The sequence below is a fragment of the Corella eumyota genome, chromosome 1, assembly GCF_963082875.1.
Source record: "Corella eumyota chromosome 1, kaCorEumy4.1, whole genome shotgun sequence".
In the NCBI taxonomy this organism is placed as follows: Eukaryota; Metazoa; Chordata; class Ascidiacea; order Phlebobranchia; family Corellidae; genus Corella; species Corella eumyota.
Genome location: NC_137490.1, coordinates 10,062,774 through 10,086,058, shown reverse-complemented (window position 1 = coordinate 10,086,058; position 23,285 = coordinate 10,062,774). Strand labels below are relative to the sequence as shown.

General features: G+C 29.1%; 2 protein-coding genes across 3 annotated transcripts; both read left to right on the top strand.

The window, feature by feature from the left end:
• The first annotated feature begins 1,861 nt into the window (after positions 1-1,861).
• Positions 1,862-8,726, top strand: LOC145742684 (netrin-3-like). 2 transcript variants are annotated; one of them, XM_082560464.1, is made up of 6 exons: positions 1,862-3,113; positions 4,773-4,964; positions 6,878-7,021; positions 7,690-7,728; positions 7,841-7,924; positions 8,094-8,726. In XM_082560464.1, exons 1-6 carry the CDS (start codon positions 1,931-1,933, stop codon positions 8,396-8,398), a joined length of 1,947 nt encoding a protein of 648 aa, XP_082416590.1. In that variant the 5' UTR covers positions 1,862-1,930; the 3' UTR covers positions 8,399-8,726. The 2 variants fall into 2 exon arrangements, with proteins under 2 accessions (XP_082416590.1, XP_082416597.1); XM_082560471.1 differs by lacking the exon at positions 6,878-7,021.
• A 1,812-nt stretch (positions 8,727-10,538) lies between these two features.
• On the top strand, positions 10,539-20,609 carry LOC145763699 (uncharacterized). Its single transcript, XM_082575204.1, has 25 exons — positions 10,539-10,740; positions 11,377-11,567; positions 11,640-11,762; positions 12,004-12,150; positions 12,226-12,435; positions 12,535-12,768; positions 13,329-13,499; positions 13,910-14,061; positions 14,171-14,318; positions 14,704-14,892; positions 14,976-15,030; positions 15,109-15,210; positions 15,311-15,548; positions 15,697-15,818; positions 15,938-16,078; positions 16,220-16,324; positions 16,454-16,534; positions 16,629-16,818; positions 16,946-18,777; positions 18,931-19,089; positions 19,192-19,319; positions 19,427-19,546; positions 19,680-19,824; positions 20,114-20,247; positions 20,328-20,609. The coding sequence occupies exons 1-25, from the start codon at positions 10,614-10,616 to the stop codon at positions 20,439-20,441; spliced, it is 5,358 nt and encodes a 1,785-aa protein (XP_082431330.1). The 5' UTR covers positions 10,539-10,613; the 3' UTR covers positions 20,442-20,609.
• Positions 20,610-23,285: the final 2,676 nt, after the last annotated feature.

Here is a 23,285-nt window from a genome sequence, read left to right as displayed (position 1 = left end):
AATTATTAACGTTAGCTGTAAGATATAAAAGAATTGTTGGCCATTGCCATCAACGAATAACTCGTTTGTTAATTTATGTTTTAAAAGCCTTACTAGTGTTGGTTTGTCATTTAATAAATTAATTGTTTTATTTGTATGACGAGGTTCTTATTTTTTATACGATATGATTATGAATTTGTATTATTTCAAAGTAAGTTCGGTTGTCCTGTTTTGTGTTATTGTTATTACGGTTAAAAAAATTAAATTAAAGAATTTCAAAATATAAGGCTCGAGATCTAACAAAACGGGACAATATAGCGGAAAGGGACTGTGTTGTGTGTTTTTTATTATGGCTAAAATCATTAGGTGCTTTTAAATTTTTTTGTACTTGCTGGGCTGGACGACATAGCATGAATAAAGTTTAATTATAGCTGGTGATTTGATTACATAGATTCTATAATGACGAGATAAACGGTTGTAGTTTGTTTGGTGCAGTATGTGTGTTTACTTCATTGCAATGAACCATAGCGACCTTTATTCGGTGTTATTTTACTACTACGACACGACGTGATGCCGAAGTTGCCAATAAAATAACTCTCAATAAAAAAATAGTTTACGAATAAGTCCATAAAAATTAATAAATGAAAAATTGACATAAATATTTTGCGCCCTTACATCCCGAAGTTTTTAAAATAGTTTATTTTTACAAAAATAGATTTTGTTTGTAGTTTCGTTTCTCCTTTTTATTGAAGCATACATCAACAAAATGTTTTACTTTTGTAGCTTGTAGGAAATATTTTATTTGGCGGATGCTATAGTTGACCCCTTTCCCCTCTATCTGATGCAGAAATCTTACCCTCAACTTAGTCATTTGATCTTTAGGCTAATCTTCTAAACACGAGTTTTTGTTTTGCGTTTGCATAAAGACAGATCTTGCGTTTGAAGTTTTCACTTAAAAAATATTTTTTGGAAAGAACTAATAAGACATTTTTATAAAAGTTATTAGGTTTTAAAATCAAATAAAACAAAATTATGTCGGAAATCGTTTCGGTTTTGCCACCTCGATGTAAAATAATGACGACCAAAAACACTTAGATGTCATATTACGTAACAAAAGATGGCCTCGTTCGTCACAATAGAGATATTTAAAAACAAACATTTCAGTGCATTAGCAGGATTATGCGGACTAACACGCGTCTATTCAGGAAAAATTAACAGACTCATGTAATAATTTTGCGCAAACCCAAGATTATTTATTTATATTGGTAAGCATTGCGTATTAGTTACAATTTTTTTTTTTATCATTATTTTGGGATAGCAAAATTTTTAGGTTTTATTTTCAGTAATTAGGTTTTATTTTCAGGATTAGTGAGTCATAATATTATAAATCGACATTTTTTTACAAAGAAAAAAATGTAGTATACCACGCTATTAGATCTTTACAACTATGTTATTATCACGCTTCATTATTAAAGCAAACACAGGCAAAATGGCGACCATTTCCGTTCGAACAGTTCGTGTGTACAACAAAAAACGCGTTTAGAAGCAAAGATGAGTGTCGGGCTATCAAACGAGGTTAGGCCCCTTGAAAACTGGCCATTCCAAATATCTTTAAAATTAATCCTGAGTTGATGTGTTTAGCCGGGAATTGTTGCTATTGTAAGGGTAGCACCTGCTTACGTCCCCGTCCACAGCTGCTAAGCGTTTTTAGAGTATTTCTTTTATCTTAAACCTGAGCAGCGACACACGAAAAAGAGTGATTTTAGTGTTTTTAATTTGTTTTTTTTAACTGCGTGTTAAAGTTTTTATTAGTACTTTTAACGTTTGATTGACATTATTTTCACTTAAAAAATTTACTGTTTTTTTACAGATTGATTAAAAAAGTTTATTGCTAAATTTTGTAAGAATGGTTATTTAGTATAAAAATCACACTACGAGAAACAATTGTAAAATGGTCTTCAAATCGCACAATAAACAATTTTCAATGAACTTTTACATCGTTACGAAAATATCAAATGTTAATCGTTTTTTTATGATTTTCTTGTTACTTTCACACAACGTCTTTGCAAGACGAGATAACAGGGACGATTGTTATAATGAAGATGGGACAGCTAAAGAGTGCAATCCTGGATTCGAAGGAATTGCCGAAAAAAAGTCAGTGACTGTGTCTGAAACATGCGGCGAAAACGCTATAGAAACAATTTGCCGCCTGGTTGAAGAAAATAAGGTTATAAAAAGAATTTGTGAACCCTGCGATCGAAGGGGTCGTAACGCGCACCCCGCTCGCTATTTAACAGATATACACGACAACGGCAACCTTACTTTTTGGCAGTCTAAACCCTTTCAATCTATATTTGGAGAAAGTAGAGGCAAAGAAGTCAATCTCACGATATCGTTTGGACATAAATATGAGGTCGCATATGTTTTTCTTGATTTTAACTCACCTAGACCCGGGGCTATGATTATTTACAAGTCAATGGACTTTGGGAGAACTTGGGTCCCATTTCAATATTTTGCCCGCAATTGTCAACAACGATTTAACATGCCGAATAAATTAAACACCACTATAGACCAAGAGGTCTTATGCTCTGAAAATTTTAGCAGTCTACGTCCCTTAACAGGAGGCATGGTTATATTTAACCCAGCAAGTGGTCGACCTTCCGAAAATAACTTAGCAGGGAGCTTTATATTACAAGATTGGGTCACTGCAACTGACATCAGGATATCGCTTTTAGAGGTAAACAGCGTTACAACTAAGACTCACCGTTTTACCGGTAAGAAACTTACTCGCAGAAGTGGAGTCAAGGCGCTCGAAGATCACGGCGTTGCAACCAAGTTGGTTAAAATGGACTCAGCAGGTCAACGAGGCTATAAAAGACTTGTTGCATTGCAAAAAAAATCTTCCGAGACTGAAAGTTTTATTGGGTCGAGCGCGTATTATGCTATTAATGATATAGGGATTGGAGGAACTTGTAAATGCAACGGACATGCTTCTACATGCTCTATAAAAGATGGCAAAATGATGTGTAATTGTAAGCATAGTACGGCTGGGACAGATTGTCAAAAGTGCAAGCCCTTCCATTCTGACAAACCATGGAAACGCGCCACACAAGAAAACGCTAATGAATGCCAAGGTAAGCTTAAATATTAAAATGTACATCTTATAAATTACATCGCGGTTTTAAGTAAGCGTCAGCTAAACAATGAAAGATTTTGTTTATTTATTGTTTGACTATGAACTCCTTTTTTCACACGGCTTTCTAGAAATATGACTTGTGTTTCACGCGTCAATCTGTAACAAATCCGAGCGCAGATGTTTTACATGTTTAAAACTTTGTTAACATGTTTTTAAAGCAAATCTGTGTTAGCGACATTTGGCCATCTTTTATCTAAACCCACCCCGTTATATTTAACTCCATTTACCGCTAAACACAAGGTCAATATAACCAGCTACTCGTTTTCGCATTAGCACAAAGCGTTTTTCCTTTTTCCACCCACACTTGTTTATTTTGATTATTCTGCCCACACGAAGGCATTGTTAGGGTCTTGTTTGAAGTTGTGCCCCAGTGTACTTGCCATGAATGGAACCCGTCAAAAAGGAATTGTCCTTTCATTACAGGAGGCCCGTCCAATGTTTAATGAGATGAGGTCCCGTCTGATTATGATGTATTCTTTATTAGCTTTCGAATTAAAACGTGGCGTCGTTAAAAGCCAGCTCAACTATCCTTCTCACTATACATGTTTGCTTTGGTTTGGTTATTTATTAAACAGTTCAGGCAAGCAGCCTGATCGAACACAGATGGAAATTATTCTAAAACTTAAAAGTCAATTGCCGACAACAAAAACGATTAACCATAAAACCGTCAAACAAAAAATGTGATTTACGTGCGCTCGTTAATGTTAAAAAAAATTTGACCGAGCCTCTCTCTTCCGGATTTTTTCTTACGAAAACTGTCTAACAATAATATTTTTTTATCTTTGCGGCGATAAACTTTACTTTTTCGCGTCCAAAAATGCGCACAAAACTGACATAAGAATCCACTTAGCCCGTAAATGCCAATCAAGGAGCGATTAAATTTATCACAGACAGCTATTAAATGCACTGTTATCAACATCGGAATACTTTTACAAACAAACCAATAGTCCTCGCGCGTTACTTAACAAAAACACATTAAAAAGCACGAGTGTTTATTGAGTTTAAATTGACATCTGCCGTTTAACAGTTTCTGTTTGTGAAGGCTTTTCCGACAGTTTTTAATAAAAATTAATTTAAACTTATTTTGCCTTGACTTGGGTGACCAAACTTAATTACATTACAAACTATTTTATAAATTAACATGCCATATTGCACGCAGTCTAAATTTGAATGTCCAAATTTACTAATAGAAAACTGTGTAAATATATAACAACTCATAAAGTTAAATAACGTTTGAAATTGGATTTATTTGTTTGGTGTTTATCTTTATTGGCCTCTTGAATTTCAATAAATTCAGCTTGACACGCAATCCTGGGTTAGACACGCACGTATGACACAATATAATATAGTTTTTTTGAACAACGTTAGGCACGATACAAACAGAATGTAGCTCACGTAGACGGCATTTACAAATATATTCTTTTAATTTAATTATTTATGAAAATCAGTATTTTTGGCAAATTTAAAATGTCATTTCCTGTTTGTTATAATTTTAACACTAAACTAGTATGCCAATCAATTATCGTTTTGACACAAAATTAACTTAGCCCATTTTTAAAACTTTTTAAAAATAAAGGTATTAATATTGTTGCTTTAGCTTGTAACTGTAACCAACATGCAAAAAAATGTCGATTTAATCCCGAACTTTTTAACAAATCGGGTGGAAGAAGCGGCGGGGTTTGCCAGCAATGTCGCCATCACACTACCGGTCGTTTTTGTCATTTTTGTAAAGATCATTATTACAAAAACAACAAAACCAATGGATTTTCTGCACAGCGTGCCTGCAAACGTAAGTAAATGTAGAGTATTTTTAGCAAAGTTTGTGCGAATTATATATTTTTTTAACTTACAATAATCATTATTTGTAAAGCATTGATTATAAAAATATATCTTTACTTGAATTATTAAGTATAACTTAATAAGTTTTAAGAATTTGAAAAAAAGCGACTTGACTTTTTATAAGTTTAAATATTATAAATAGTTTAAAAAAAGATTTATAATATTAAACTTTTACCAAAAAATTTAATTTTCGGCTTTTTTTAAACACATTTATTATATTTCAACATTAACTAGGTAGTCGATGTTCGCGCAGTTTTTAAACTTAGTAGTGTCATTCAAATCGTCCACCTCAAAATAAAAATCATCGATTAAAATATTGTTTAAGAAAAATGTAACAATTAAACTATTTAAACATAATTTTTTAAATAGCATCTAAAATACACTTGTTTAATCCAATATAAAAAAAAATAATAATTAAAAAAAAAACATAAGGTTATTTTATGATAGTTCATTACATAAAAAATTATATTAATTCACGCGACCGAAACAGTTATGTTGCGTAACAACTTTCGATCATACATTTCTTTAACACAATTCACATTAAAATAGTGATATGTAAACCATGGGAAAGAGCATAACAAAAAGCAACGTAATTTAAATCAGCAGCTGAGAAATTAGCCGGCCAGCCCTTGTAAACAACGCGATACAAAGTGCTACATAGTTAGCGGTGGTTAAATCACTTATGTTAGGCAGGTTTTGAATAGCGTTTAGGCCTACGCCTTGTTATCTGACACCCTATATCTTAGCCCTTAGCGGGTAATATGTATTAAGATGTACAAAAGGCCATGTTTTTCACACCTGACGACAAAGAATAAGGTATCGGAAACTCAGTCGCTTCCTGCGTGGGGTGATAAGTAAATATAAGCAATACGTCTGGGCCTCTAATGTTGGTTTTTTCTGCGCTATTATACTCTTAAGTTAAAAATACCAGAATTAAAAACAATTTAAAATAGTCAGGTGGTTGTTAGTGTTTTTCACCACCAAAAACAGACGTTCTTTTATATTTTATTCAATAACGTTGACGTGTACAACATTCCATTAGACATAACCACCTTTCATTCAAAAAAATAATATTTTCTTTGTTATTTTACGAGTCGGTTTAGTTGGTATAAAAAAATATAGTAAGCTACATTTACAGTTAATTAAATGCTTTTAATTTAACTATTTATTGGATACGCATGTCACAGCTTATTTTTGCCAAAAAAATATAAGCGCAGTATTAAGTTCACTAGTCACAAAAACTGCATGGTTGCAATATCGCATTTGACAATTATTTCACCCAAAAAATTTATATAAAATATTAATTTTTGGTTTATATCATCAACGATTCGGAAATTGTAAAATTTAATCATGTACATCTTTCTACAAAGTGACAAATTTAAAGACTCTAAACTATAATCTCTATAACTAGTTGCCGATATCCTGGTTCTTTCAACATCATTTTTTTATATGTTTTATGTATTTTATATTACTTGAATATTAAATTTAGACCCTTTTCTTTTGATTTTTTTTTAACAATATGGCGATTGTATTGTTTTAACTTTTGCAATAGAATGCATTTAAGGCTTGCACGTTTTCTTATTTGCACGTTTTCACTGACAAAATGGCAGATAAAAATACTTTATCACTGGTTTTAAAGTTTATTTTTTAGATTGCCACAGCATGACATTTTATTTATATTACATCTGCACGTATTTATCCTTACCGGGCACTTTTTCGATTAGTAAGAATGTATTTACATTTATAAACAATATCATATACTTCTAGCGCTTGCATGTGGCGTTTAAATTAACACGATAACATAACGTACTAAATATTTTTCTACTCATTGAATGCAAGTTATTTAATTGGATATTTGTGTAGCTTGCGGGTGTCATCTCGTTGGGTCTGCCGGAAAAATTTGCAATCCAGCCACTGGACAATGTCCGTGCAAAGATGGGGTCACCGGGAAAAAGTGCAACCGTTGCGCGAAGGGCTATCAACAGACCCGCTCACACGTAGCACCTTGTACGTTTTCTAAGAATAAGAGTTTTAACACGCAAGCAGCGTCTTTGCAGTTTGAGGTCGATGGGATTTTTTTGGACATGAGAAAAACACATTTGGGTTTATTTAAATAAGAAAAAAAAATAACGCTGGTTGTTACTATCCGATTCCAATCAAAGCATAGGCGCTGCTTGCTATTTTATTGTTATGTGTATGAGCTATTATAGCAATAATTTAAGCAATGTTTTAATGTAATAGTCTTACTTGTTTTAAATTATATTAAAATACTAAAATAAATATATAACTAATTACTTGTTTATTGTCTTGTCGCTGTAAGACTTGATTCATAACAATGGCTGCAGCATTCCAATAACATAATTTAAATGCATTTTTATGCGCGTTATGGGTGAATAAGCATGGCGGGGTTCATAATTTATCCTTAGTTATTTATATATTGCATGGCTGCATGTTGAAGCGTATATGTTTAATTTTAGTCAAACAATCTTTATACAAATTTTCACAAATGCGCAATGTATTTAATTAAACGAAATGATTGTAGTTTTCATTGTTGAAAGAATCAAGTTTAGCAGAAATTAAGACAAATTCATATTTACTTGTTTTCCTTAACCTTTAAAGTTTTTTCTTATTATTTTTATTAAAAAAAATTTTAATCCAAGGTTTTGCTTTTACAGGCATTCCTTATCCACCTACTAAACCTGAACAAACCTCACGTAAGTTTTTTAAGCATCTCGTTTGTCAAGGTTACATTTGAAGCTTTTTAGACTATAGAAACCATATTTTAGTTAAAAAATATTTAATGCTACTTGTACTTGTATTCTATAGCTTTAACATGCACTGCCCCAACCTGCAAGAAATCCTCTACATCAGTAAAGGTTGATATCGCTAAATTCTGCGCAATGGATTATGGTAAGCTACTTTTAGTTATGTAATACCAAATCATAATATCTAATTCTGGTAAATTATATTAAAATATAAGTTAGATTATTAATTATTTTAACTTAAAGAAACTTGTACAAAATATTAATTAAAACTTATCTGTTAGCGTACAGTTAAAATAACAAAACTACTTTTTTAGTTGTAGAAGCTCGAATTGAATTAATCACAAACAATGGAAAATGGGCCCAGATGAGACTTAATGTTATGCGAATATACAAAAAAACAAAGCGGTTCGGACGAAGAACAGTCAACATTAAAGTCCGAGCGCGCTATCTAGCGTGTATGTGCCCTCGCCTTCGTGAAAAGCGAAAGTACCTTTTATTGGGAAACTTTTCCGGGCGGTCATTTTCAATCGATAAAAACACATCGGTTTTACCATGGCGAACAAAATATAGACGAAAACTTCGAAAACTCGGTCGCCAGGCTAGAAAAAGAAAATGCTGAACAAAGGGATGTTTTAAATTTACTGCTATATAATATATTTTTAGTATCGGTTTAAAACTCTGTATGAGAGAGCTTAGCGCCACAGAAAGAAACAATTCGTATTGGCAAATTCGTATCTGCAATGTATTCTGTTATAGATTAATTATATAATTGCGTACATACATTACAAGTTATTACATACAAATATTTAAATTTGTTTCTTCACTCTCAAAAATCTTTCCAAAAATTTATTAGTGTATAATAAAGACCTTTTTTAAAAAGTTGTTAAAATTTTTTAAAAAGTTGTTAAAAGATAGTGATCGCGTTTTTTTATATTTTTGTTACTTTTTAAACCCTTTAAATATTTCTTGTTATATAAAAAAAGACATATGGTATATTTCTTTTTTAAATATTTATTCATTTGTTGTTAATCATTTTATACACTGTAAGAAATAATTTCTCTTTATATCTGAATTTATTCTTTTCTTTTTGTACTTTTTTGTAACAAATGCTCGTTAAACTTAATTGAAATATTGCCACTTTGTTAAACGTAAATAATATGTAGTTAATAGTGGTATGATGTATGAGATATAACATTTTAAACTGATACAGTTATCGAAAACAATTTCATGTTTTTAACAATTTCTTCAACAACTTTTTCAAACTAAATACAAAAATAACTTTATGTTACGAATTACAATTTAACAATTGCAGCTCGTTGGCAAAACAAAAAGTGGGTTCGGGTCTATTTACCGCTAAGAAAAGTCAGGCCTGTTTTTACGCAACTAGTTTGTTATCAATAAATACAATATTTGCAACTTTATTAATTTTTGCAAAACAAGCACCTTTGTATCTAACGTTTTGTTATAATCGTATTAATTTTATTATTTGTGAAGGTTAATTTTTTTTTTAAAAAACACGGTAGATGTAACCATAGATATTACAATGTAATATCTATGATGCAACCTTGCAATAAAAACGTTATAAATACAAAAATGCTTCTATCCCTTAAAAAACGTTATTCGGAGGACACAACAAATATGGCGATAAATTAAATTAGTTTTTATTTACTTTACAGTTAATTTTAATTTTTCATGCGTAGATTAGTTTATGCTTAAAATTTGCGTCTTTTTTCCAAAATAAAACAGTTTTTCCTATATTTAACAAACTTCATTTTGTAGTAGAAAAGTTTTTTTGACTTTATATTTTCAGTTAAAATGTAGCTTTATTTAAATACCAAATATAAACAAAAAACAGGTTTAATATGGTAGTTTAGTTACATCAAGTTACATGAGTTATCAATTCATACACCACACATTACTCTAAAAAAGCAGACTTTACATTTTAACCTTTAAATGAATTTAAATTTTTTTACAAAGTATCAGTTGAATATTTTTTTAGAATTTCGCTTTTTTGAGAATAAATTTATTTGGTAAAATGCCCGGATACCGTTATTGCCGTTATGCTCCAAAAACTATGGTTGTCATGTACGCCATGTTAAGATTGTTGTGAGAATTATACAAAGACAAACAGGACCAGCCACAATTTCTAATTTTGAAATTTGTTTTATTTCAATTTAGTCTGGTGACAACTCAACGCCGGGCGAACCAACCTATTATCACCTTCTTTTTGCTGGTTTAGTCATCATAGTCACACAATCGAAGCCAAAATATCTCAATGACAATTACAGCTGTACTACAGTCACATACATATTATCTGATTATCAGATTATGTTCCTTTAAAGGAAAACGAGTGAAGTCATATAGATGTTTATATTAATTATAATTAGGTTTTTATAAAATATTAAAGTTTGCATGTATTTAAAATAGGTTAGGGTGTATTCTGTTTAACCAGTATATATATATTATTTAGCAGTTTAGGCGAACATCTAACTAAATAAGTTCTTGAGTAATGTGCTACCTTAGGTATGACTCCTACTAATCTTAAAACTGATTGGCAAGATTGTTATTTGGTTATATAGAAACGAGAACAACAACATGTAAAACTAATAACGATAAATAATACTGGGGCAGTATAACAAAAGGTTGCCCCAGAGTGCCAAAGTTTTAGGTTTTTAAGATTACTTTACATACTAAACAGTATAAAAGCTGAATAAATTTTAACTCTTTTAAATATGCCTTAATGCTTTTTAGTCGAAAGAATAAACTTTTTAAAAATTAAAAGCTATATCGTAATGTCAAATTGTAATAATATTAAAAAAATTTAATTCATTAAAATGATTGGTTCTGACAAGGAGACAAATATGTTAAAGGACAGTCGACTTATGAAAGTGGCCGAGTTTGACAGCATGGTTAAGTCCTTGGAAAGATTTAAACATGGACTCGCAGTAAGGGCAATTACAGGTATTTTGATTTTTGCAATGTTTAAATTAATTATACAAAGTATAACTATAAGTGGTTAATGTTTAATAAAAATTATGGTTTAAAATGTTTGAGTTTAAAACATATTGTTAGCTTATTATTCAAAATTTTATATTCTGAGGTCTCAAAAGTCTTTATTTAAGTATTTCCAGTACTATATAACTTTTTGTCTTTTTGAAATTTTAGACTGTTATGTATTATGATATTATAGTGACATCATTTTTCTGGTTTTAAAAGTTTAATATTACTAATTACCATTAACAGGTGTTTTTTTGTTGAAATTTAAGGTTGCTTTAAGATTTTTCGTCATTGGACCAAGAAATAAATAACTTAATAACACAATAAATAAATCTATTTCTGGTTGTTTAATTGAATTTAATTGCTTGTTTGTTTATTAAAATTTTAATCTTAATGTAAGAAAATGTTTTCAAGCTAATTTTTTTTATGGTTTTATTGTTTGTATTTTTATTTTGTTTGTCAATATGTTGTTTAAATATAACTCAAGTAGAAGTGTTTTTTGTAAATTTAAAAGTCCCATGCAGTTAGCCTTATTAATTGAACTCTCAAGATTATGTAAGCAAAAACTAATAGTTTTTACTTTACATAAATTTAACACAGGCAAGAAAAACATAAGACATCAAAAAAGTCAGGATCAAATATTTTATTCCATCCTTGAGAAAATGTTACTTGAGGTTGCAATAAGTTTGGGTGACAAATCTGTTAGTACAGCTGAACAACAGCTCCTTGCATTGAAAAAAGTATATCTTTGGTTTCAAGGCAACAAACATGTTCTTGTTAAATCTGATGGGGTAAGATTTTTTTTAAAACAAACCAATATTATCTAAAAATTTAAATATGTATGTATTTTATTGCTTTTTTAGTATTTTAAATCGGCTCAAAAAATAACGGAAGAAATATATGAAAAGAAAAATAGATCATTTTCAATACAGTCCAAAAGAAATCATAATAGAAAAAATACAAGCTTAGCTGAAACTCAACTAAAGGTCATATTAAATTATGTCTGATTTGTAGTATGTGTCTTTATTACTTTTATATATAAATATATACCCACTCTTTATGATGAAATGTATATTAATATAAGATTAATCATTATCCTGCAAGTACTTTGTGTTAACCAGTGTACCATGCAACTGATTTATTTATTTTAAGTATAGTATGAATGTATATAAACTATCATACATCACTTTAGTTGAAATATATCTAAAATTATTGTATTCCTTTTAGACCATTGAAAGCTTTCTTAAAGAGCTTTATGAATTAAAAGAAAAGATGAAATATAAAAATACAGCAAAAAATGCACAATTCATACTTAGTCCAAGTGCTAAATATAAGCTTACTAGTATTGATAACAGTTTATTCAAGAAAAATCAGGTGAATAAAAAGTATTTTTGTTAGTTTTTATTTAATGACTCTTAGTTAAAATTTTAATTTAAAAAAAATTTGCAGAGCTTTATCAATGATTTCGATTTTTCATTGGCACAATTTGATGATAAATATCAACAAAATAGAACTTGCAAGCTAAAGCGACCAATGACAGCGCCTCCAAAAATAAAACAAAACAAAGAAATGGAAAATGCCGAAAGTAGCAATGAAACTAATAGTATTTCTTTAAATCCAAGTTCTAAACAACCTAGAACACGAAGTGCAATTGAAAGGGTGGGCTTACCTAATTAATTACATACTTATTTTTAATGTGAGAAATAAACTTTATAAAAAAGAAGTTGAGTTAGATTAGTTAAGCTGACTTTTCTTAAGGTGCAACATGAATTATCTTGGGCTAAGATCTCCCCAACACCATCTCTCTCTAAACTAATTCACAAAAATGAAGTCAAGCAGAGAAGAGGTAGTTCCTTAAAAACAGAGCTTCATGTCACTCTTCCAACGCAACAAATTTTTCCTTCAATAAAGAAAACAAACGATCAAAAAAATGTTATAACCGATCCGAATCGAGTTGCAAATTTATTGATGTTTAAGCAGTTTTGTTATGAGGTTTTTATAAAAATAAAAAAAATTAATAACCTTTTTTCTAATTATTATTAAATTTTAATAAATTTTATTATTAAAAAGGCTCTGATAACATACATATATTGCTAATTTTAAATGATATTTCTTATTTAGTTATTTGGTTTAAATATGGTAGATGTTAGTTTAAACTCCTGAATAAAACATAGACCATAAATTATTTGTCACAAATGTTTTTATTTAGATAATTACAATCTCAAATTTACTTGTTTTACTAACTTTTACTTATAGTTTAAATTAATAATCCTGATGTAAAATTTAAAAATGTTTTTAAGTGTTTTATAAGGTATTTTTATAGTATTAGTATTATAAAAAAAATTGCAATAATATCACAGGTTCCAGGAAATTTCAATTTTTTTAAATAATCTAACCACATAATACTACCATTTTTTGCAAAAATATAACTTTTATAATTGTTAAATTTATTTTAAATTTTTATAGCTACAAAATAGTTTTAGGACAATAAACACTAACCAGTGAAATATTATTTCAAATAAAGAGGGATTAAAAAATGTTGTATTTTACAGCATGCAACACAACAGGAAGCTTTTATGCAACAATATGTTCAACATAAACATGGAACTAGGCAACACTATTTGGAGTTTCCTGAGAAAAAAACTGAAGTCGTTGTTAAGGAAACAGCTCAAGTTCTCCAGTCTCAAGGACCAAAACTCAATACGAATTTGCAAGACACAATTGTAACTAATGCAATTTATTTTTATTGATTTATTATATTTGTTCACCCAACAGATATATAACCAAATCAAATCATCTGATAGAGGTTTATGGTTATATGGTTCAATTCATGGGCTTTTAAAAAAATTAGAAACAAATTTTTGGCAAATTATTAATTGTGGTCATTTATACCAACTGGTTTAATGATAACTGGAAGGGTGGGTAAACTACATCAAAACTAACGTGTAGGTTGATTACCAAGCAAAATGTTTACCATTATTGGAATCTGCCTAACACAACTAAGGGCTAATGCTAGGTTACAAATGTTACTCTTACCAAGCAACCTTTTAAAATTAAGGATAAATATATAAAACAAAATATAATAATAGAATTATTTTAATTCAACACATAACTTGTTAATAAGTTTTTTTAGTGTGATATGAAAGCCTATCGAACCATGTCCCTGAAAGAATTTTTGGACCAAGAACCTGCTGAAATAAAAAACAGTAAAAATAATCAAGAAAAATATTTTGAAGCAAATGCTAATAGAAGTATGTCAGCTCCTACAAAAGCAAAAAATAGAAGGTTAAAATGATTATTTATTTTGCACTTTTTGGACAAACTTTTGTTTTTCTTTTACCACAAATCCCTTGTTATAAAACTAAATATCTAACTACAAACTTTATGTAACTAGCTTTACAATTGAACCTCAAGTATCCCACTTTCCTTCTCACTCAAAATTAGTTAAAATTGTTCAACCTTCCATCAATCAAGTTACTGTATCCTCAGTGTATGGGCTTGCTGATGGAACAGGAAAACAAATGCATGATGTTAACCAACAGGTAAACACATATTAACACGTTGTCAACTGATTTATAAATGTTTATCCCCAGATATTTATGTTTAACACAAATAAATTACATTTTGAACAAATACAACATGTTTAAAATTGATTTTAATAAAAATGTATAATTAATCTTAAATCAGCTTCACATTATTTCAACTGGGACATGAATCTACTTGATGACAACTTTTGGACAACCTATCCTAAAAAACTATTTTTTTGCTAGTAAATTTTATAAAAAAAAACTTAAAGATTTAAATTGTCATGAAGTAAAGTTTTACTGAGTTGCAGTTTCTTTGATTTAAATTACCCAATCACAAATAAACCACACTGAAGCGTTAAAACATTTTTTTTAACTTTAGCCTGTTACATTTTGTTAACAGGCTCTTCCATCTCCAAATCATGGTTGGAGATATCCAATGGTTCCTGTTTCTTTTACAAAAGAGCCAGGATATGACAAAAGAGAGGCCTCAGGAACAGTTCTAGCCCTACAAGAAGGTGATGTTATTCAGCAAAAAGTGGTTGTACCTTACCAAAGTTTAAATACAAATACACTAGATTTAAACATTGAGGTAATCCTAAAGTAAGGCACTTTTAAAAAAAATTTGTGTGCAAGAACTATATCAGGTTTATTTAAACTTTTGTTTCCTACCAGAATCCAACTGAAAATATGTTTAATCAAACCTTGACAACAAACGAAACAAGCCTACGTAAGTTTTCTAGCTTTATTATTTATGCCATTTTCGTTTATATGAAATATATCGACACTAATATTTTTTAACTTGTAGGTAGCAATCGTCCTGCGTCATCTTATTCAGCAATAAGCAACCCAGTCACTGGTCTTCCTTCTCAATGTTCTACCAGGCTTACTCCTCGTCATATTACTGATGGTTGGATAAATTTTTATATAGTAGCCCCTTCTGTTATTTATTAGCCTTATAACAAAAAATGAGTTTTATCTAAAAAAAAAACTATTTTTTACATTTTCAGTTCAAACTGTCTATCGCCATTTTAAAACCAGAGACTTACATGATATTAAAGCAACTGATAGCTCCCATCCTTCACTTAGAAGTGCTGGTACAACTCGAGGTGCAAGTAGACCCCGAACAGCAGCATCTTGGGGCTCTTACCCAGCCTATTCTGAGGTTTCACCTTCTTTGGGTGCTGCCAGTCACCACACCAGTGGAACTTTAATGCATCGCAGTGTTGCTGAGTCAATGAGAGTCAGGTAGTTTAATATTAAACTTTTGTTTTTTTCCTGTATGTATAATACATTTTAAATGGATGTTGGCTATGAGATAATATTAAGTTAGAAATTAACTATTAATGATACCCTATAATTGCTGTTTTATTAAAAAAAATTGTTTATAATTAAGGTCTGTTATAAAAAAGAAAAATGATATAAACTCTCGCGGCTCTTCTTCTGCTAGTTCTTATGTAGCTCAGCTTAGAGCCAAGAAAAGAACGGGAGGAAATATTTCTTTGCAAACAAAACCAGGTTTTATTTACACACAACTTTTTATACCAAGAAAAGTCTGCGTAGCAGCATTTACTGTATTTTCTTATTTAAAGCTAAGGTTTGTGATTTATAGAATAATTTATAAAATATTTTACAAGTTTTAAAGAAAAAGGTTGAGTTTGACCTTCAAGCAACTTCAAATCACCCAATTACTCAGCCTCCCCAACTTTCTTTTATCAATATTGTTGCGCCTATGCCAGCAGATCAAGAAAAGGGTGCACTTACTTACATTCCACCAGGTACAATTATCGCATTATTTGTCAATATCAAATGTAATAGATAGTTTTTTTTTAATTTCATATATTTGCATTTATTTTTTTTTGATTTAAATAATGTTTTTCTTCAAATTAGTCATACTTTAAATAAATTGTTATTGTTAGGTGGTGTTTATTGTGGAACAACTGCAGCTGTGGCAATAACAGTTGACAAACTAGTTCCTAAATGTATTGATGATGATTTGTCTGATAGTCCTTTGAGCTATGAAGGTAATTTAACATGCTAAAAATTTACTTTTACTTGGTAATATTAGAAAGAAGAGTTATTTTACCAGTACCAACTCTCATATTTTTGCATTGAATTATTTGTTTTACGCCTTGTGAAATCTTTTTTTTAAGATGTGGAGAGTGCTACAAACAAACTAAATAAAGGGGGTGAGGATAAAAATGAACAAAACTGGCTTAAAGATTGGCTTTCTGGTAAGCAATTTAATTTGGTTTTAAACGCATATTGTTGAAATTTATAGTCTCTAGCATGCTTTTCTCGTTTAAAATGTAATTTAAACAAAAAAAGGTGGTGCATTGGATGGATTAGGATTGGATACAAATAAGGAGGAGGGAACAACATATGCAGATCTGATAAGTCGTGCTGCAATATTAGACTCTTCAGGAGATCGATCTTATTCTAATGATCCCCCTTCTTTAAATGGACATGTGGGGCTTGAAGATACTTTCCCCAAGGATGAAATAGACTTGTCACCAAGGTTAAAAATAGTTTCTATCCTTATTTTAGTACAGTGCTTATTTTTTTTAAATTTTAAAAAAAAATTAATGTGTTGGAATGTAATAAACATTAAAACTAATTATTTATCATTTTTTAATTTGGTATAGAAATGATCCTTTACTTTTCCATCGAACGACTCTATCTGAATCTGAAAATGAAAGTACCAATGAACTAGAAAAAAAAAGTAATTCAACTACTCAAAGTCACTCCAACTCCATTTCTTCCCAATCTTCTAACAATTTGTTAAAATCAGTGAGCTGTGAAAAAGAAGTTGGATTTGAAGAAGATAATTATCATGACAACAAAAGTGATATCGCAGTTGAAAAATCACAAAATGGGAATAATAGTGAAAATGAATTGGAAAATAATATTCCTGTCAATGAAAATGAAAGTCAAATAGAAAGTGAAAATACTTATGAGGATTCAAGTGATGAAGATACAGATTTTGTTGATTACACAGATGATGGAGAAACCAATTCAGAATATGATAATGATGATGAATTTGTACCGAAATCTTTAATCCCTGATGAAGATGAAAAACTAGATGAAAACGTAAACGTAAGCAATGATAAATCCTACATTGCAGAGTCTACAGATAATAAAAAAGAAGTGGAGTTTACAGATGACAAGGGTGTTAACATCGAAGGTCCTATCATACAGAAGCTAGATGCTGAGGCTATAAACACTAGTTTTCAATTTATTACCGAAGCTCCACTATTAAAAAAAGAAGATGTTATTATTTCTAACAATATAAATCAGGACATAGACTCCAAGCTAACTTTAAATAATAATAATAATATACTTAACGATAAAAATGATAAACTTGAAAAAGGTGATGAAGGACAACAAATTAATTTAGCCGAGACTAGTGTTATCAATAAAACTCAAGAAAATGTCCAGGAAAAAGAAAATTATACAAATGGAACTAAAAAACCCTTTAATGAAGAACAAGCTTTAATAATTGCAGACAATTTACCATTGATAGTAGACCAACAAACTGGCTCTGTAGTGATAATGAATAAAGATAGAAATGAAAATATCTTCAAAATAAAAACATCAAATTTTTCATCAACTGAGACTGAAGATATAAAAAAATCTACTTTAGAAGATCACAGTTTATCAACTGATAACAGTAAAAAAGGCGATTTAAAAAATCACATTGAGTTTACCCATGTTGTTGATAAAACCACATTAAATGATGATAAAAATAACAATAATTTTGTTAACTTATGTCAGCCTAATGATGATTGTGATATAATTTCAGAAAATAACTCCAAGATGTCTTCCCCTAGATATTCAGATAATGAAGATTCAAGTCCTTCTGAATTTCTCAGTTTTTCTTCGGACAGTGAAAGGGAATATGCTATAAAGAAATGTGGTATTAAAATTGTTGTAACTTTGGCAACGAAAGTAGAGAAGGAATTAAATAATAAAAGTTCACCAGATGAAATGGAAAAATATTATTTCGAGAAAAACAGGACTGAAACATTTCAATTCAGTACAGACAAGTCTACAGAATTAGATGATACCATAAAAGGCTGTGAAGAACAAATAACTTCACAACCTTCTGGTATTTCGGTTCGGGAGTTACCTGAACAACAAAATGTAGATTGGACTGTTAATAAAGTGAAAAACGATGCCAAAAAAGTTATTGGTTGTGGGACTCAAAATATAACTTTTACTGAAAAATCTTTCGAAGACAGTAAATTTCCTGTAGAGAATTCACAAATCACAGATAAGGTTAACAATAACAATGATGCTGATTTATCAGGAATGATCACATTTGAGGAAGTTTTAGCTGTCAAAGCCTTGTCCAGACCAGTATCAGGTCGACCCATACCTTGCGAAGCTCAAGTGAAAGACCCTCTTGTTGACATGGTTGCTAACACCAGACAAAAACAAGTAGAGCGTAATGTAGATGTCCACTCTATTTTCGCAGGTATGTTTATTCTGGGGGCTTGATTTTATTTTCTTGTAAATTTTTTTAAATTTTTGTAATGCATAACAAATCTTTAAAAAAGCATATTTTTATGTTATTACAAAAAAAAAACTAATAATAATCTTTTATTATTTTTTTTACTTGTAAAATAAGCCTCTGAAAAAAAAGAACATAGAACTTCCACTGAAAAAGAAAAGATAGCAGTTAAAATGTTGCAACGTGCTTATCGTAATCATTTAGTCCGCGTTAAGGCTGCGAGAAAATTTACTGGAATTAAGAAAGAAACATTAAAATGGGCAAAGGATTACAAAGGTTAATGTTGATTTTTTACAAAAAAGTTGTATTAACTAGAACAAGAACAAATAATAAAAGAAAATTTTTTTTTTTGATAAAACAAAGTTATTCTAAACTTAGATAAGCTTAAAGAAAAAGGTGAAATGCGAAAAAATCAGGCTCAAAATGTAAAAATTTTTGAAAAGAGAAACCTACAAGAAGAAAAGAGTCACATAAACAAAATTGGTCCACACACATTTATTTACGAGGTATTCTTAGATGGTAGCCTTATTTTTAGTTAAACTACTTTTTTTTTCTGTTATGTTGTTTAATATACCAACTTATAATGTCATGGTCATTAATATTTGTAACTTAGAATTTTCACCCTGATCCAGTACTCCCAGATAAAGAATTAATTCATAAAAGTGCCATTGAGATTCAAAAGTGTGTTCGAGGTTGGCTCATTCGACAACAACTTAAAAAAATAAGAGAAAAAGTATAACCAAGTTGTTTTAAATTATTTAAGTATATTATTATTATAAAGTGCTAGGTAATGAGCATAAATTGTGTTATGCAGCTTAGTTATAAAAAACTTAATGTCAGTGACAAAAACTCAAAAATTTTAACAGTGCGAAAAACTTGGTGCTGACTTATCAACAACAGTTATAAACTATCGTGAGGTGTTAACAAGAACACAAGATCGGCATGGAAAACTTAAACCAAGTTTAACATTTACTTTTCATGAGTTTTTTCACTATCTTAGTCATCTTTCAAGTAAGTTGTTTTAGTGTGATTAAATGCATATTAATCTCAATATTACTTTTCTGAATATCATGATAATATGACTTGATCGTAAAACTTAGCATGAGCAAATACACATAGAACTGAAAGCTGTTATGACATTTAAACAATGAAAATGCATTGTTGTGTTTTAATAACTACACCAAGCCACTGTGTTTACTTTTCTGAATGTTGTTTTTTATTTATAAGAAGTTCCAGGTTTTGTTGTTTTTCTGTTATATACTATAAAATTCTAATTTTAATTATGTTCAATTCTTGTTAGAATTTAAAGCTTTATTTAAGAAAAGAGAATTTTGGAATGAGGTGGAAGAATCAGAACTTTTAGCCTATTTCAATGATTGTAATCTATTTCCATCTCAAGATCAAATTAATGAAGCAGTTGAAGCTGTTAAAAAAGTAAATAACAGTTAAAATTAAACTGCAATAACTTTTAAAAAAATTTCCTTTTTTATATTATTGGTAAATTTTCTTCATAGAGTATGCATAGGCCTAAAATAAAGAAAAAGAAACATTCGGAATCAGCAATGTCATTAGAAGATGTTTTAGAAGTTGCATTTTATATTTATCCCCCGATCGGTAGCCATTTATAAGGTCATGTAACTATTTCTTAAACACAATTCCAAAATTATTATAAATTTAAGTTGTTTTCAAGAAAGATAGTGTTGTATTTGTTTTGGGTTCAATGTAACTAATTATGGTAAAAAATCTTTGATTCAAAACATATGATATTGTATTTTTATTTTTTTCTACTTATGGAAAATAAAAAAAGTGTTTATATAAAGTTCTACAATTTCGGTATGTTGTTTTTCATAGTATTGTGTTGTAATTAATTTTTTTTATAATATTTATTTATTACTATTTACCAAATGTGTGTTTTTTTTTTTCGTTTTTTATTTTAGGTTAAGGATATTTTGAGAACGGGTTAAAAATTAATTTTTGTTTGTTGATTTAATTTTAATGCCTGTTTGTTTTTTTAAATTTAAATATAAATTATAGTTTTGCACATCTTAATTATTGGTTTATTATTTTACTAAATTAGTAAAAAGATTTTTTTTAAAGTAAAATTTGTTTGTTTAATATATTTAAATTTCTGTATGTTTTAATAAAAAATAAAGATTAGTTTTTATACATACAAAGATTTTCTTTGGTAGTATAATTTTAATTTTTGTTTATTATTAATAAGTTTTGGTATTACATTATATAATTAACAAAAGGCCGAATAATACGGAATGTTAATATTTTTTAATTATAAAATGGTTAACACCATTTATTTTATAAATAAAATATGTTTTGAAATCGTTTATTTATTTTTCACTTAGCGCCCTTTTCTTATAAATTACATTTAATTTTAAAAACTCGTTTTTCCCTTTAATTTTTTTTAAACAAATTTTTGTTTTGAATTGATTAATTTTAAATAAACAAGTTTTTTTTTTTGATAAATATGTCAAAATTTATTCGTACTTCGTTTTGGATTTATTACTATTATGATACACTTTTGATTACAATTGAACAACCCCGTACCGATATTTTAAATTTGATAAACAAACATTAATTAATTAGAGAGTAGTCATAATAATATTTTGAAAAATATTTTTTTACGTATCATCTTATCTTAAACAACGTACTAAAATTTCAGAGCTGTAAATGCTTGAAAATAACTTAAAATTTACGACTTATATAACATTCGAATATAATCTGAATAATATTATTATTGACAACAATATGATTCGAAATTGATAATTTCGAAACATAAAAATTAAAAATTGGTAGGCAGAAAGTAACATTACGATTAACTATGTGTTAGTGAAGCAGCCATGAAATCTAAATTTTTGGTTCGGTTTTGGCGCGCTCGAATAACTTTGGTAGAAGTAGTCGTTAGATGAGAAACAAGATCAAATTTTGCCATTTAGTTGATAAACGAAGTTGGAGTCTAAAAGTGTGGTTAAGCGGTTATGGCAGCGGACTACGAGTCAAAAGCTTCAGGGTTCAAGCCGCTCTATTGCTACAATATTTGCCCTTGAGCTCGGCGTTTACAGATAGCTTAAACACGTCATAACAGCACAGCCTTCCCCAATAAAAAATATAAAAAACCTATTACTTTAAGATGATATGAACAAATAAATAATATTTTCCGAAATTTAGAAAACTGTTGGTACTAATGTGGAAGGGATTAATTTTTTACTTATTAGTAACACATCACTGATCTTTAGTAACAATGAGTTTCGATAATTTACTTTTACAGTTTAAACAAAAAACATACTTTGTAAATATGCGCGTTTCAACAAGTTTGGAATAAAATCAAGCCTAAGTGAACATGTAATTTCTCTGCTTGGACAACCAAGTCTTAAATCGTTTTTGCAATTTTTGCGCTTTCAAATTGCTTTTATTACAAAGGCTTATGTGTATGTAGAAACGCAGCCTTAAACTAATACAAGTAAAGCAGCAGTGGGTGCCCGACTAAAGCTGTTTTGTGATTTGTAATGACGTCCTAATAATACCTTGCCTTCATGTTTGTTTAAAAAGCCATTTATTTCTAATGCCCCTTTTTCTTGTTTGTTATATTTAAATACTTGTTTAATTATTAAAAAACTAAGATTGATACTTTGCTTTCAATTTTTGTTGTTGTTATATCTTGCGATATTAATACATGTTTGTTTATTAAAATATAATTTAACCATTAAAAAATTATATATTTAAAATTATTGTTTATTTTAAATACTAATAAATTTTATTATATTTATAAATAGAATTAAACAAAAAATTTATTGATCACCAATTACTAATTAATAGGTGTTTATTTTTTAAAATTTAAAGATTGAAATTAAGCATTAAAAATTTAGTCCTTTAGTAAAAATTTAGTAAAATTTAAAAAATTTAAGTATATAATAATCTTAGTAATTTAAAAACGTATTAAAAATTTAATTTTTGTTTGCTTATTATTTGCAAATGCTCGTTTATTTATTAGGAATTAAATATTGATTTCAGGCATTAAAATTCAGTCCATTAATGAATGTCTTAATTAACCTATAAAGATTGATATCAAAAATGATCAAATAAAAAAAAAAAAAACATAATTTTCATAAAATAAATCCAGTTTAAACAGATTTTAATATTGAAAAAATAAAGGTTAGACGCAATATTGTATAATAAACATTAACAAACAGTGTTTATTATATATTATTGGTTAGAAGTCTTTTTAATTTTAAATATCCGGATGCACTTGTTTCATACTTCGGTTACAACACTCTGTTCTAGTAGGGCGGTCAACTACGACAATACAATAACAGTATAAAGCTACAAAAAGCTCGTAATGCTTCCTGTTTAGGCTGTTAGACTTAGGATTTTTATCGATCACAAGCTTCTAGTTATAACTTATAAATCTTTTGGATATAAACAACCTGTTTTATGTTTTTGCATCGTTAATAGATATTTTT

Bases quoted from the DNA above. Each gene is read 5' to 3' on its own strand.
- LOC145742684 (XM_082560464.1), top strand. From the start codon at position 1,931: ATGGTCTTCAAATCGCACAATAAACAATTTTCAATGAACTTTTACATC. The intron at 3,114-4,772 runs GTAAGCTTAAAT...TTGTTGCTTTAG, and splicing joins AAACGCTAATGAATGCCAAG to CTTGTAACTGTAACCAACAT. The intron at 7,925-8,093 runs GTAAGCTACTTT...CTACTTTTTTAG, and splicing joins ATTCTGCGCAATGGATTATG to TTGTAGAAGCTCGAATTGAA.
- LOC145763699 (XM_082575204.1), top strand. From the start codon at position 10,614: ATGATTGGTTCTGACAAGGAGACAAATATGTTAAAGGACAGTCGACTT. The intron at 16,079-16,219 runs GTACAATTATCG...TGTTATTGTTAG, and splicing joins ACTTACTTACATTCCACCAG to GTGGTGTTTATTGTGGAACA. The intron at 19,547-19,679 runs GTATAACCAAGT...AAATTTTAACAG, and splicing joins TTAAAAAAATAAGAGAAAAA to TGCGAAAAACTTGGTGCTGA.